At 35.9% G+C, this 17,358-nt stretch overlaps 1 protein-coding gene across 6 annotated transcripts in view; it reads left to right on the top strand.

Moving 5' to 3' along the window:
- LOC125070721 (homeobox protein homothorax) overlaps nucleotides 1-17,358 on the top strand; it is a 243,545-nt gene that overhangs the window by 45,784 nt on the left and 180,403 nt on the right. For all 6 annotated transcript variants that reach the window (XM_047680657.1, XM_047680656.1, XM_047680654.1 and 3 more), the window contains exon 6: nucleotides 4,136-4,306. In XM_047680657.1, the coding sequence (XP_047536613.1) occupies nucleotides 4,136-4,306 (171 nt within the window). The remainder of the gene's footprint in view (nucleotides 1-4,135; nucleotides 4,307-17,358) is intronic.

Genomic DNA, 17,358 nt, shown 5'->3' with positions numbered 1-17,358 from the left:
TGGTTCGATGCAATGACTCTCGGTGTGACCGCGGGGAATGTGCATCGTAGATAGTCTTGATACTTGAGAAACACACATATACACGCAATAACTAATTCAAATTTCACGAACCTGTTACTGCCTTAGTTTCGAGACGAGCAATTGTTTGTCAGTTATACGAACCTATATGGGTTTAAAAAAACCGTTTTTTACCCTGTGCTCATATCCTATACACGTCAACTTCTATTTTCGTTCGTAGTTTTTGTCGAAATAAAATCGAAGAAAAAATATCCCGTTAGTTGGAGCCATTTCCGCTTCACTACACACCGCTCACAGGTGATGTTTTCGGATCTTAAATAATAATTAAAAGCTATATAAAAACACTCAAACGAGCACAATGGATATACGTTTAGTTCGCCTCGCGTGTATATAGAACCTGTACCTAGATTGAATAACAAAACTCTTGTAAGAATAAATTACCAATAACATCGTATTATAAATAAATGACATCGATTTTTATAGAAAAAAACTCACTTAAAATTCATATAGTTAGGTACTCGTTCCGTTTTAACGAACACAATTATATCAACATTAAAAAATATCCAATAACGTTTTTGATTTATGCTTTTAATATTTTTTAAACATGGCCGCTGGCGGTCACATCGGGTTCGAAATTCGAATCATGGGTCTTTTTCGGTCGCTCGATCGACTGTGATTGGTCCCTACTAGCAGGTTTTTTATGTAGTCGACGAGTGACTGTTCCCTAATTACGTTATGTGGTAGACGCTCGGATTCCTGCGGTAATATCGACCTTTATTAGATTTATTTCTTTTTTTACAGACTCCACTGAAATATGGCCACGACCGCGACGTACCTTTATATATAAAGACTATATATATAAACTTTTTTTAAAATAAATATAATTACTAAACGGTCGTTATAACCCTAACTGATTACTGAATGAGTCTTTTATTTTCATATTTTGTTCTTAACTCATAAACCTTATCTGTGAGAACGTGGCTAAGTGATTTACGATGTAGGTCAGATTTGTTGGTTTACGGGCCTCGAACCGGGGACCCTTTACGACGTTACCGAGTTTTATAACTTTTACAACGCACATTAACTCGATAGTGCGACACGATTTCTCCGTCGACTTTCGCATTGATTGACCGAAAAGGTTTTAATTAGAAGCTCTTATTAAATGCCAAAGTTCAAACGCGAACATTGTAGATCAAAAACCTTTTTTTTTTCGTTAAGATTAAAATAGTTAATTCGAAACCTAGAAACGTTATCTCAGCGGAGTGAGGTGCGAACCAATCGGACCTCATTTGAATGCTGGTTCAGGTTTTATTTAAATTAAAAAGAAACAAAGGTATAAAAAGGCGCCAAAAGGTATAAAAGGAAGGAACCGATGGGCTCCGATCAGAACTGTCGGCCGATGCGTTCTTTGCATCTGCGTATGCATTTGCTGTGGGTTAATTCAACTTACGCATATTTTAAACTTAAATGTATAATTATCGTGATGTATAATTAAATTAACATATACGACAATACAAACTTTGTAATAAATAGTACGAAACGGGTTTTAACATGAGCACTTTTACGTAAACAAGTTGACTTTCCATTAAAAATTCTGAATTTATAAACGTATTATGACAGAAATAAAGATCTGCTCACTCCAACACACTGTTTCAATGCGGGTTGGTGGTTTCCCCCCAAGTTCTTGCTTTCGCCGTCAAGCACAGATATACTTAAACCCGGTTCAGACTCAAAATTAGGTTTAGATTTGGTTAAGACTCACGTCTTGTTATCACTGAGCCATCACGGCATTGTAACAGAAGATGGTGGAATGTTTTGAAATTCGAATAAATAATTATAAATTTCCGCGCGCTTGATTGGAGTATATTATTTTTTTAATAAATTACGGACCAATTTACTTTACCTACTGCCTAGTCACACCCACAAACCGCATTAGCGCGGGAAGTGGCTTATTATATGAAAAAAAAAACTTTTAATCGCGAATCGGCCGTGGCATACATTGCTAAGCTGGTTTTATGCGGCCCACGCTTTTGGCACTCTCTGACAGAGCCCTCTTTAAAAAAAAGTTAAGAATACTACGCGCATACCTGGCCAATAACGAAAACGATTAATCAACATTAAAGAAAAAAGTTATTAGCCAAGATAGAATAGTTTTAAATTTCAAATACCAAAAGAACGATTTCGAGGCAGAACGAAACGTCAACGAACTGCCATTATATATCACGTTTCAAATTAAAAAATAAGAATTCGTTCAGAAACACTCCATATCTCAATCCGGGTTCCAAATTTAAATTTCTGGAAAGAGTTCGATGTTCGTAACGATAATCGGCTCGGAGCCGGGGCCCGGAATGCCGTAATATCTCATTAAAGACATCAACATTTCACCCGAACGATCGTATCGGTACGTTATTTTTATGGGAATATGACACTATAATGATTAAACTTAGGGATTATATTTCCGTGATGCGGGAATGAGTTGTAACGTTTATCGGCCGATGCAGCAGCAATCCCAAATTTGGATATACGAAGAGTTACGATGTCATCTTTGTCGCTTTCTCTGGTTAAGAATAGATTGGGCATCGGTCACAAAGACGACGGATTATAGGAATTAATTTCGTTGTAAATGGTATGTTTATTTTGTTCGGGAATTCGAAATTCGAACTAAGTTTTATTTAAAAAAAAAAGCTCAAGCGACTTACTGTCAAACGTTACCTAAACCATATCTAAAAGGATTCTGAAATTTTTCTTTAACGGCTAAAGTATAATATTTAGGTAACTAAGAAATATTTTCTTAAAATCTTAGACAAACAATTTTTCGTAGCGTGCATTAAAATCAGCCATATACTTTGACCTCGTCGACATTATCATTAGTGACAGATATTAGTTATATTTAACTGTTTATGTTTTAGATATGAAGTTTGGTATCATAAATACAGCTATCAACATCTAGCCAGTTGTAAAATTCAAATTACGCTAAATAAAGCTCAACGATCACCTGTTCCGTGCCTACAAATTAAAAAATTAAATGACGTAACACGATTTACATAATCTGTGCTAATATTTTAAACTGACGTCGAAAGAAGTTCTATGATTTTTACAAAAGTTGTCGATTAGGAAATTACTATCCCAAAGACATAATTAGCTGTCAACGGCGGGTAGCATCGTTTCCGCTTCCGTAGATGTGTTCTATTTTCAAATCCGCCAAGACGATTCGTGTCGTGACCTTTTTGTTTTGTTTTTTTTTTTTTTTTCAAAACGCGAACTCCCACCTGCCGCCATTTTATTACTTTTCACCGTGTAAACGTTATCTAAAAATTTCGTTAGCTGTTTTATTGCCTTATGTTAATTTCTAAGTTAATTATGCCTATGAAAATTTATAAGGCCTCGACGTAAAAATTAATACCCCACTGTCGGGGGTCGAATTTTATTAGACGAATGGAAAAAATGTATTTACTTTTCGAATAAGTTTTTTTTTACGACGCGTCCGTCAGTTGGTCCGCGAACGACTCGAAGTGTATTCTTTGTTTGTTTTTTGTATTGTTTAATTTTAAGTGACATTAGTTCAGAGGTCGCCGAGCTGTTCAGTCGACGTGTCGCTGAACTCGAAGAATGGAGACTCAGAATCACCATAAACATCCGACGACAAAAAAAAAACAACTGCATGACTTTATTTATGTATATTAGTATTACGAGTTATCGTAGCTAAATTCTCATTTAAAATAAATACATAATAAATAAGTATTAGTTATGTAATGGAGAATAGTCGTCATTCGTCAATATTAACGTCTGTGTTAATGTGTGATTGTGTCATTAATTAGTCGATAAATCAAAAGCTATCAATTCTGTTTGATTAGTTAGGAATTCGTTATTTCGTTCTGTTATACAATAAAAACCGGTACTACGTTGGCCGTTTGAGTGCGCAGAGATACGTAACTATCGCTAGAATATCAAATCTGATGATAACATTGGACGTCATATGAATTTAGATATATTGTTTAGCCATTTAGAGCGCTGCCATCTGCTACGAGATATTAGAAGACTAGTTGTAATATTTTAAGGTAATCTAGAATAGCATGCGCATGGATCACGTGGAGCTAACTTGTCTGGTTGTGCGCAGGTGCACGAGCTATGCGACAATTTCTGTCACCGCTACATCAGCTGTCTGAAGGGCAAGATGCCCATCGACCTGGTGATCGACGAGCGAGAGTCCGCACGGCCGCCTGACACCAACGGCGAGCCGCGCTCCGCGCCCGACAGCAGCCACGACGGCGCCTCCACGCCCGACGTCGTGAGTACCCCCTATAGCAAATCACACCTGATTCAGAGGCGCGATCCCCAGCTAGCACCCAATTCGACCACGAGCTATCTCGTGCACCCCTGCTCTTAGTCTGGCCATTGCAAAAACGAAGTCTTTAAGGGGGTGCTCGCGTTTTAGTTTATATCCCGCCTCCCTAGCTTGTACGCAAGACCCTCGAGGTCGCCGGCCCGCACGGAGCTTGCGAGCGCTCGCAGCCTCCGAGCGGGCCGTTAGTTTAAGTGTCCTTTAGATCAAATCTTCGTTTTTGCAATTGGCCAACCTCTAGCACTGTACCATTTGAAAATTGATTTTATTCATTCTAAATTATTGGAACAAGAATTATCACACGATACAGTGAAGGGGTGTGACGGGTGCGACTCGACGGATCGAGAGATCGATTCGTTCGGTTCTATTCGATGAACATTTGCGCCGATGTTCGAAATTTGTTTTGCGCCGGAATTATGTATACGATTTAAAAAAAAAACATACGTATAACGTTGATTGTAATATGTGTATACTAATAATTAACTTTTAGTCAGTAAATACAGCGTAAGTCTTTCGAATCCTCCCCCTCCCTCGAGGGCTACAGAACTATTGCCATACAAATCTTCTAGAAGCTACGATTACAATTCTGAGCTTAGTTTAAAACTTAATTAGGTTATTGGGAAACTATTGGAAAACGAAGTATACGTAAAAATACAACTTTAACTTGCCTAAGTGAGATAATAAGAGTTACTTAAGAGTTTTAAATTATTGTCATTGATTTTAATGGTGGTAGATACTAGTGTTATCGTTTGGCTAGTAAACAGTATATACGTAATAGTTAATAATTACAGATTGCGTTCACTAACAAGAAGCACAAAAAAAAATATTAAAATTAGTTAGTATAAAGGAAAGGAAATACGTATTCGGTATACGCTAGGTGTAATTTTAGCGAGTTCGCGATCGATTGCATTTTGCACGTGAGTCCGTAATGGAGCTGCCATCACGACTGTCGATTAAAGTGCAACCGATTATAATAATCGGATATATTATGGATGTGCGTTATGAATAGAAATCTAGATGCTTCTAAATATAATTAGTGGCGTTAATGTGGTTCCGACACTATACCTATTTCGATAAGACATAAACGTTTAAATAGTTAAGATTATTTGCTGTATTTTTGTACACTGCATTAATTCTGAAATCGATATTACACTATCGGTAATTGCACGATGCATTCTGTTAGAAAATTTAACATTCACAGCGACAGATTATTCGCCTTACGTTACGAATGCCGACCCAATTCTGTAATCGAATGCATATATTTGAAATCGATTCTAACTGTCATGTTTATTAATTATCTGTGGAACGTGACGTTTCATATTTTTTACGCGAATAGGTTACAGGATTGGTGGAAACAGCCACGTTTTTTTTTGTATGTTTGTTTAGTGATATTGAAGGTATGATGTTTTTGGGCGTTGAGACTGAATTGTTTTGTTTGTGTTATATATTATTTCTCACATTGTTAACATGAAAGCCATAATTTTAAACCTAACTAGTGATTCTGTTTGGAAGGAGGTTATTGACCTTCGATGGTTATTTTTTTGTCTGTATATGAGTTTTTTTAACATATAATTATGTAGTTGGATGTATTAGTTAGGTTCTATGCATCGCGGTAGGTTTTGTTTTAAAATAATTTTCATAATTCTAACTCGTAAATGTATAATTAATATGCTATTTGGTGTACGTCCATCTTGTATGTCAATGTGATTTTAATTAATTTTATAATTTTATTTTTTCTGAACGGATTACAATAAAATGTTCTGTTTGAAATAATATCGGAGTTTGTTTTTATATAATTATAAGTTTATAAATAACAGAGCATTACCCACTCTCATAAAAATACAAAGCTAATATCTACAAGAAAATCGATATCGATTATCCTTAAAACAACCCTAAATTCAACTCAAGACATTACAGAAATAAACTCGTTAAGCGTTTCAAAGGTGGTAAGGGAGTTTTGGAATAAAGAGGGAATATTTTATAAGGAAAATATAGTATTTTTATCGTGTCGCAGATTCCAGAGCCCCGGGAGAGCCGGAAAATTGTTTCTTTACTGCTTACTGCACCCCGCACGATAATCTTTCGCGCCAATCCGCCATTGCTAGGCTCCTCACGCACTACTGATTTCGGTACATCTGGGGTTTGCTTCAACGTAAATAATTAATCAGTACAGCTTGTTTTTCAATTGTACGTAAATTATCTGTAATCTAATTTAAAATCGTGATTTAGATAATTATATATATATTAATTTGATATATAATAAATAAGCTAGATAATTTGGATATAGATTAAAAATATCATTTTATAAAGTAGTAATGTTTGTGACTTGTATCCGTGCAGTGCGTAAAGACAACAATTCCTCAAAAACATGGCGGATTCTTTTCACGAGTTTGACAATCTGATATTTTATTTATTTTTTATAGTCTGTCGTTGACGTTGGGTGCAGATTGCGAACCGCGGGTGACGGGATTGGGGTAAGGTTAGGATAATTGGCGGGAAATTTGTAATGGCCAGTGTTTAACTGGTATTTTTTTAGGGGAATGGCAAAGGCACTAATCGTAGGGATACTAAATTATTGTAATCTTTCGATAAATTGATTTTATATTTATTAATTAAATATGGGACCTATTGCAATGCCCTATAAAGATACTTTGAACGAATTTTTAATTTTGGTATTCGTTTTGAAATATAAAATAATTCCTCACATATTCATATGAGCATTTGAAACTCTTGATTTTTATTTTAAATGTCTGTATAAGATAAATAAAATATATATTCATACACATTTGGGAATTTACAAAAAAAAAAAATTACACACACACACACACAAAAAGTGTTGATTCTAACACAACAATCAATTTATAATAATGACCAGAGTCCAATGAATAATGCAGGGCAAGGGTCCTGGTATGAGTAAAATAATAAAAATAAGGGCCTGGGATTTGTCCGGGATAGGAGACAATTCGTCACGGATTCGTCCCGGTGCGTGTGACGCTGACAATGCCATAGGATTACGAAACTGGGGACAATTCCATCCCCTTGATATAAAAAAAAATAAAAAATATAAATACATACCTATAAAAATACCTTTGACTTCTTTCTGGTCTTATGTTAAAAAAAAAAACAATTGATATTTTCTACAATGAAAAAAATAATCAAAAAAGCAAAATAAATCACTTTAGAATTGAATAATATTGATTTAAATGTAAAGCTACCACCGGTTCGAAAAGTAGATTCTTCCGAGGAACTACAATACGAAACGGAGAACTCTTTTCCAACAATTAACATAGCTGTGTTAATTAAAGCCATTAAATTATTATTTATCCTATATGAAAATCTCTATTTAAAATCTCTAATCTCTATTTATCTTTGTTTTTACAATCAGATTTTAATTATTAATAAGCTATATGCTATTATAATAGTAGTGAGTTATCTATATCTATTTAATTATCTTTTAAATAATTAAGTTCTTTCATATAATCAGTGTTTCTTTTGTAATTAGAAGAGAAACAGATTCTTAATCTCCTTCAATAAAACCTTTTTCTTTTCGAATACTTATTATTCATTTAAGTTAAGGCATCGTTTAAATCTTATTGTTATAAGCTTGCAATCTTAATTGGTATGTTGCGTAGATCACGTCGAATAAGTCTCGTCCACGCATGTATATGGGCTTGTCAATCTGTCCGTCTGTTGATGACTTTATAGTCACTAAATTCACCTTAGAATCTACTATTTTATGCATTGCTTGTACGAGTAAATTGGAAGAATGTCGTGGAAGTGTGTTTTTTTTTATTATTTATAAATATGTAAAATTTATATTGAATATATTTTAAATTACAAATATATGGTTAAGTATTTTATTTATATCTGAATGATAGATACCCCGAAGGATTTGCTGGGAAAATAAAAGGTATTTCAAAAGCCGACTCTATCTTTGATAGACGCGGTTTCATAAAACTTTTAGTTTGGACATTTTCTCGTAAAATTATCCGAACTAACAAATTTGGCGCCAAAATAGCAAAGACGCCGCCTGACGGTCGTAAACTGTCGCTTTTAAATCTATAATGTGGTGCTATTGGCTGGATATCTACCAATCAGCTCGCAGAAACAAATTTTACGATCACCCATTGGCCATGTTGTGGTTGTTTGTTTACGACGCTCCTAAGGTTTTGCGAAAATTCTATTAATAAATTAGTCGTAAATGCCTTGAAATTTATTATCATGGCGTTTTCTGTAATTATTTCCTTCATAAGAAATTATGCTGTTACGGTTATGGTTGTAGCAATAAACGCTATTGGTGTATGTCATTTGCTTTATTATGCCTTATTTTCGTTCGCGACATATTTCTCAAGCCTTTATAAAAAATCTATGAAATGTATTGGAGTCTCAATTGCAATGCTGATCAAGAATATTAATCAAAACAAGGATTGAGAAAGAAAAAATTATATTTAATTTACAGTGTATAATTTTCACGCTAGCTTCAAATCGCGGACATTTTTCCCGCTTGTTCATTATAAGCAGGTACTTTCCGTTCAATAGAGAGCCCGCTGTGTTCCATTACACGCAGATAGAACCGCGGGGCGCCAATGTCTTCATCCGATTCAAGATTGATAACAACATTAGAAAAATATTGCCGTCTATAAAATCAACAGTTCGGATTTTCCTTTCAAGTGAATACAAACAGTTTCGCATATATCTTCAGAATTAAAAATACTAAACGGATGAATATTCATCAACATATTTGTTTTTGGACTTTATTTAATGAGTCAACCAATGTCCTTTTCTGTGACCCTGGTGTGCAAATTTTTATTATAATCGGCCGAGTAGTTAACAAGTCAAAGAGTAATAAAGTCAAATGAATAAAGTCACTTTCACATTTAGAACATGAGTTGGGATATAATGATATACATTATATGCCATCGAAAGCCACAACACATCCAGTGTTTTCAAATAAGAATTCAACGTACAGTCACAACAATCATACCTAAGAAAATTGAATCCTATAAGAGCGCAATATATCCTTGCGGTCGGGTATTTATTCAGCGGAACCAGCACTCCGTGACATTAGGGGCCGCAGTGCCCCGCAGCGCCCCGCAGCACCCCGCAGCGCCCCACGGAGCTATTTGCTGGCAAACCAGGAAGATTTCCGCCCAGGCAGGCTTGACTGATTTCCGACACGGATATAAGAATAGACAATTTGGTATGTGTACATTTTGCAGTTGAGTAAGATTTGGGGTTGGACACAATTGATAGAAGTTTTTCTTCTCGTAAGGACGATCAAGTTACCCTTAGTTATTAAAAGTATAATGTGACAGTTTTAATTATAGAAGAACTAAAAAAGTTTATAGATAAGACACAAAATGACGCTGAATATTTATAAAATAAAATGGGAAACTCGACACTGGCTGGAGAATCTTAAAGTGTTGAAGAACGGGCGCCTTGAGTCTATCGTTTTTTTTTGTACAATAAAATAAACCTGGCCACAGTAACACCAGAAGTGGAAATAGCGCGTTCGAAATCAAAAATACGAATTAAATTTAAAAGTTTAATTATAGAACAGCGATCGGCTTCCGTAAAAGCACATCGTCGAACACATTTTCTAATTAGCGATTGGTCACGCGCTCGGAGGCCAATCGCAGTCTTATTCTAAATCTGAATCGAGCAATTTGAATTTGGAACGGTTCGGCTTATGATTTGCTCACAATGCTTTTTGTGGCCATCGATAACGGACTCGTTTCTCGTTTCAATTCGAAACTGACTTCTGAATATTACTCGCTTGTATTCAATTATCGTTCAAATCCAGCCCTAATGACACACGCTTCAGCTTTTCTCTGTGAGAAATTTTATTGCTGACTCAACTGCAGTATAGCACAAAATTATCTTAATACAAAATTAGTTCATCCGTATTTAAAATGGAGTCTCGTGTGATAATCATAAATCGCTTGAAAGGTTACAGGCGAGGAGCGCGTGTCAAATATATATATATTCTATATACGGCAAAAAGAAGCAGCTGAACGGCCATTAAGCAAAGAGTGTCAAAATGATTGACGTGAACCAACGAAGGGAATTTCAAATCAAACAATGTCACGCTACAAGTGGTCAGCTAAATAAAGCGTTGTCGTCATGCCAATTAAAAAAAATTATCCTCTTTAATAAGTGTCAATTCTTAACGAATGTGTGCATTCGTATGATTTTTATTTCACACGTTCCCGTGATATCGAATGCGCTGAACGTAAATATTATCGACCCAAACGTTATGCATTTAGGGTTTATTTTCGATCTCGAAACCGATTTTACGACTATTTTTATTGACGCTTAGCCCCGACACTCAGTGTAGCAATTGCAGTGAGAATGATCATACGGCATAAATATGTGGTTGGAAATTGAATCTTTTGTAAACATATTTAAAGTTTCTATTTAATTGTTGCCGTCATCGTTTTAAGTTTTTACTGTCGAGAGAATAGTACTAATACGTAGTGAGTCGAAGATGAACGTAGTGGAAGTGGTCATCAAATTTTAATAGTCCGTTAAAATAATAATCAATGAGGCGACTACCCTATCCACCGTAAATAGCACCGACAAAAATAATTACGCTACTATATCGAAGTACATAAACTATTTTCAATAATAATGAATTCAATCTGTGTAATTTTGATGTTGATCAAAGCTACAATGTTTTGGATGGATAACTCTATGTGGTCGGCTCCAGGCATAGCTTAGATAACATTATTGACGTTTGTAACTGAGACTGTTTGGAATAAGAGATTTCCAACATTATTAATAGTCTGCTATTTATGTAGGTCATGAATGAACTTCCTACTATTGTTGACGTTTCTCCAATTACCTATATCTCGGTCTGCCATTTGAATCTTTATACTCACTAATTGGGCATTAGTGGTCCGTTTCAGCGATAATCTTTTATGATTAATGAGTTTGTTCGCGATCGACGATTAAATCTCCAGAGGATTGTAAAGGACTCGTTACAGAATTAACGGCCTTTGGGTGTTTATAAACTTGATTAGGTCCGTTCGAAAGTATAAGTGAATGTATCTCGTCTCTCGGATTTGCTACGTATTTATACAGATTTATATTTCAAAACATCTGTATGATTAAGACATTTAATAAAATTGTTTTAAGCTTTAATATTTGATAGAACTTGAGATAAATGATTAATTTATTTACCTCGATATCTATTATATGTATCAGGTATGAAAAATTGTATTAGTTTGTTTGTCTGTTTATCGTCTAGTGTTCGCCGCTCATGCCCAAGCTGTTTATTTGAGAATCTCAGAAGCTGGCAGAGTGGCGGAATGTCGTCGCACGTGCCCGATGATGATAATAATAAAATGTTGGCGCATTATTTATTTATAGCCGTCTCGCGGCTGTCGCTCGTCCGTCTGTCCGACTCGTCCGTTATTATATATATATAAAGTGCATCGATATAACCATGTTTCTTTGTCTCGTTATAACCGGGTTATAAATATTTCTGAATACAAACAAAACGTCTTACCATTTCGGCCACGGTCCCTGTTCTGGCTTATTTTCACCTGTTCTTGTTATTCGTTTCCGAAGGCCGGTTTACATTTTCTTTAAATATTTATTATCCGCGTACAGTTGGTACGACAAAACGTTATTCATTTAATGAATATAAACACTGGCATTTAAATTTTTATAGGTTTTCATGATAATCTTATTTATGAGACGGTCGTTGTACTCGGGAACAGTGATGACGGAATTAAATTTAATATTATTTTTGGTGCGTTTTAATAAAAAAAAATTCAAAGCGAGATGCATTTTGAAATTACTATTACCCATCGAAAAGTCCTAGACCAGTCAAAATTTCCACGACGCTGATCTGCACCATAACATCATACTAGCATTGTTTTGCTCGACGCCAGCTATTTGCGGACTGCTACCCCCCCTACCCCCTCCACCCTCCGCACTACGGTGTCCGTCTGAACGCGAGCTATATTTTATCCCGGGTTGGGCTTGCCACGTAAACTGTCAGGATCGCCTGTAGGGCGTTCAACTCGTAGTTAAAAAGTTTATAAGTTGTAATGGATACTACTATTCGCATTTTTTAGGTTAAGTAACTTTCAACAGGAGCTACATTAAATCGTGGCTCATTTCTGAGTAGTGAAATTGTTAAAATACAAAGAATACCGTATTTATATATTACTAACAAACTTTGTCGTATAATTTTATTTTGTTTAAACAAAGCGATTATAGAGATTTTTTATGATTTAAATTGTCGTAAGTGTCGTTCACAATAACGCTAATCTTTATATGGCGCATAAATTAAAAACGAAATTGTCTCAACGACGGTTGCGAATGTGCCGTGAAACCGACATTAACAAGCGCAATAATAATTACTTATAAATCATAGAAATCATTGCGACGATGCATTGATAAAACGTGGTCTATATCTCAAACGCGTTTGAAATATGGCGGACGCGTCGCGGCGGACAGAGAGTTGGCTCGAGTCGAAAACTCGGCTAATTCGCTAGTGATGGATCTATAGCGCTTCTATTAAAAATCATACATCGTTGAGATGGATTTAACAATCGAGGCATCGAGTTCATTTTCTTAGCTATAATAAGTAAAAATAAGGCAAAAGTCGCAGACCGCATTTAAACTAACAGTCATTTTATTATTGCTACGAGCGTCATTAGTTAGTTTCTGATCTTATTAATGTTCCTTGAAATCTAATTACGTTGAAAATCCTTTCTCCGTATGGTTCTTTATGAGGCCCATTGCGGTTACTTACCCACTAGTGGTAACATAATGTCTACAATAAACTGCTTGTTTACGACAACGCACAGTGACATTCGCTGTACAAACACCATAAATTATTCCTCAAATCACATGTGAAGCGTATTACCCACTAGTCTACTACAAAAAGCTCATGTATCTCTCGATCTTCACGCAACGACAAATGTGTAACAAATAAATTATAAAATCAACGGCCTCGGTTTTTATACCTCACGTGTGAAGTCCTGTCTCGCTTTCACATAGCGTGTGACGTATAACCTTGTCTCGTTTGTTCATGAATTGTCACCGCGCGTTCGCAGTTTATCATCAACTGTCCTCTAATCATGACGTCTGTGTTATATATGGTTAAATTTTTTAAATCCGTCACGAATTGGGTTCATTGAACTCCTATCACGTCACTGTTAAAGGTTGTTGCAATTATATACATATAAGTAGATGTATAGCAAAAGGAAATTAAGAGACTGGCTATCATTATTTTTAATGAAATAAAGTACGTACGTTATTAATGAATTGCTACGTTATAAAAAAAAAAACCTATCGAGTTTAATCGTCAATTTTTCAATGCTATTCATGCAATGAAACAAAAGTGTTGGCGAGGGTATCTCCTAATTAATTAGCGTGGACTATAATTAGAAGTACCAGGCGCGCAGGAGTCGCGGGGAGGAGCAGCTGTGACGTGTGACAGATGGCTACGCGTCGCTGGCTCACGCGCATCTCCTTTGAAACCCGCCTGGAATCTGGGGGCAAGGAAAATGCTCTAATTAGATGTGTACTTATTTACTTTAATCTATTCATCACCGGTAATTCATGGAAATGTGTGTATCGTGGTTTTATTGTGTAGTTCCTAACATTTTAAAATATATCTTACTTAAATTATTAATCACTGAAGAAGTTCAAAATCCAGTGTGATAAATAAATGATCAGTTTCATTGACGTAGTTTATTTCGCAACCTTTTATGTAAAAAGAATTTGAGGTCTTTCAACGATAAAATTTTAATTTAATGTTGACACGGCCGAATCGTCTTTATTGTTTGTACGGTTGGTAAAAAGCAAGAGCGATCAATATGAGGAATCTACTACAGAAATACGTATCAATTTAGTAAAAAAAAACCGCGACAATTAACGTCAAACTAACTTTAGTACCTGCCAATAATAATGCAAGCACACCGCGTTCTGTAATCTTCGATCGGTTTGAAAAACTTGAAAACGCTAGATTGACTTCAAGATATGTCAATCCAATATCTGATAGGGGCAACATTATTTTTGTCAACGATAAAGTCTACATACGTGCAAACGGTGGCTTATGGCTTAAGGAATAGTGTTGTGAAATGCGCGCGTCTCGGCTTAAGGATGGCAACGTCGGCTTGGGCTCTTAATGACATGCTTGTCTCGTCCGGACGGGCTGCGATTTAAACTCGTTTATCGGCCATTGTGTTTGTTTGTGTGCACCCAAATAAGTCGGCGAGATTAGTAAGAATTCGTGTCGTTGGAAAAACTTTTCACGCGCGTATTTTTATGAATTAATTATGTCCATCGACGGCTTTTTCTTCTGCTAAATAGTTGGAAGTTTCGCTGAACTTCTCTATTTTAGGATCCGACAACATCGAGAATGCGTGTACGTAATATATATTTTTTTTTATTTTAAAAGATTAAGTTTAATTTTTACTCAAAACAAACATCGAATAGATCGGAATTGCCTTGCAATTAAACTTTATAGCCTGGTGCGACAAAGTTATAATCATTAAAGATGGCGTGACAGTTTGGGATCTAGGAGGTTTGTTGGTATGCTGTGCGCGCGCATCCCGCGCGATATCTCGCCCGGCGCGCGCATTCCCGCCACGCGCGCCGCCTAAACTAAATACATAATGTCCTCGCACGACAGCTTTACTCGTTTCTCATGGTTTTCGCGGTAACCTCATGGAAAATGTTCCGTGATACTTATTTACTGATAAAATACCATCACTGGGCTTATGGGGTTAGAATAACAAGTCGGAGAGATTACTCGATCACTGTTTAACGTGAGTCTCTTCTCAATTTGATATAAAACTTAACGAAGACGACTAAAACATCTAACCAGCTGAACCACAGTTCATCAAGAATCGTTTAAATTCAACGATTCCGGTCTTTAGATAACGCAAAGAAGGTTAATTGATTCCGATCGAATCCAAAAACAATTAAAATGTGCATAGACAATAAAAATTTTTTCTCCAATTAATGTTACGGCAAAAAATATCAAAGTAAACTTTCTGTCAGTTTGATGGGCTGGCTGATTAATAAAAATGTCCATCAGTAATGGCATAAGAATGTAAGTAAATTGGCAGGTGATGGATCGCGTTCGTTTTCGATGTGTGAGGAATATCAATACATCGCATTGGACGAATGTTGATCAGTGTATCGTTGAACATGCAACTTTCGCATTCGGAGCTTCGCGGACTTAGGCTTATAAAATTTCACGCGCTAATTCAAATTAATACTTCTTGTGCAGTTTGTTTTTATTGCTTTCAAAATTTTCTTGATCGTTTCACAATTATTGGAAAAAGCCTATTAGTAATTAGTTATATCAACTCAGCATTTCAAGTTTGAATAGTGACTATAAATTGTACTATTAGTTTACATAGAAAGAAATAATCTTACTCAATATCAGTATCGTTCGAAGACAGAACATACTGGGCTTGCATAACAGAGACGTTTCAAACGTAAGATTATTTGAGGCTAATTGCAATGGGAACCAATGGCGGGTCTCATACCCTCTCACAAACCTCGGGCCCGCGGGCGAGTAATTCAAAATGCAAATATTGCACTTATAATACATTACGTATTCCACAGACACCGGTGCAACTTGCTGACTACGCCTCTCGCCGGTTTTACTGGAAAATCATGTAAAAATCAGTCATTTTTATTCCGAGCGCACACGCCATATTGGCGGTTCCCATGCCTCTAATTTTCGCGGATCCTTGTAAAATATATGTTGGTATCACCTGGCTGCGTGATGGCGGACCTTAGCTTCGTTGATACGACTTGATATTATTAAATATCAAGTCGTTCGTTCTTGATTACCTTTTACTTCAATTTAAGAGATTGTGTTAGGAGTTGCGTTTATTTAAATGAGTTCTATTTTGTAAATAAAATATTCTAAACCGAAACCTTTGCATTTGTAACTCTTAAATCTGTCTCGTTAGCAGTGATATATCATTGTGTATGATGTAGAGAGATAGTGATGGGCTCTCCGTCGCATCTATAAAAAGGCGCTTCGTTAGTGATGCCCTCACCCTCGCCACGGACGTTCTAAATATAAACGGGATACGAACCCGGGACACCGCACGTGTGTTCACTTAGTACTCGGTAACTTGAATAAAGTCTTTAAGTTTTAGTTTAAAAAACATTCCCGTTTTAATTTTAACTTCGTCCACGGTTTCGCCGTTACACGTTAAATATGAAAACTTTCGCAAAAACCGAGCCGAGTCGGGATAAAAAGAATCGATTCGACGTATTCATCGGATCATTGTATCGAAGGTCAATCGAGATATAAAATTAAAAAGTATAAGTGGCGTCCGAACGGGTTCCATTTTATTAAATTTCAAATATTACTATACCGCTGGCGGTATTACAATTTCAAATTTGGTACACGGTGCTTCCACTTTTGGTTTCATGCGAACTGACCACGCCATGCTGGCGGCTTCCTACATCGTCGTCTTAAAATAAATATTGCGACGTTCACTTTAAACTACGTGTTATTCGAAAGAATGTTGCAGTCACTGGCGTGTATCCTTTGGAAGCACATTAGCGCCGCATGCCTTGCGATAATTACTGTATTTTGTATACTTCATTGCAGCTCAATTCCATTCTATTCTATGGAAAAAAAGATATTGTTCATTCAACGTTTTATTATATTATTGGTCGTACTATTTCTACATCTAAGTTACTTCAATTTGTACACTAATAATAATGTCTTATTTGAATGGTATATTCGTTTTCTTTTCCAAAATTTTTTGTTTCTGATGAATATTTTTTTAAATGCCTTAAAGATTTTTGGTTAAAAAATAACGTCTCATTTGGACCTTTATTACTGAACGAATAAAATATTTTGATGTCATTGTCGTATGGCTAATAGCGAGACGGTTGACGGGTTTTCTTGGAACATTAACCAACAATAACAACGCAGACAGTTTTTGTGGATAGTACGCGATCGGAGAAGTTGATGGTGAATGGTCACGCTATGCTTGGTG

This window comes from Vanessa atalanta, chromosome 18, assembly GCF_905147765.1.
Source record: "Vanessa atalanta chromosome 18, ilVanAtal1.2, whole genome shotgun sequence".
Lineage (NCBI taxonomy): Eukaryota > Metazoa > Arthropoda > Insecta > Lepidoptera > Nymphalidae > Vanessa > Vanessa atalanta.
Note: the sequence above shows the minus strand (reverse complement) of the source record. Positions and strands in the feature narration are given on the sequence as shown.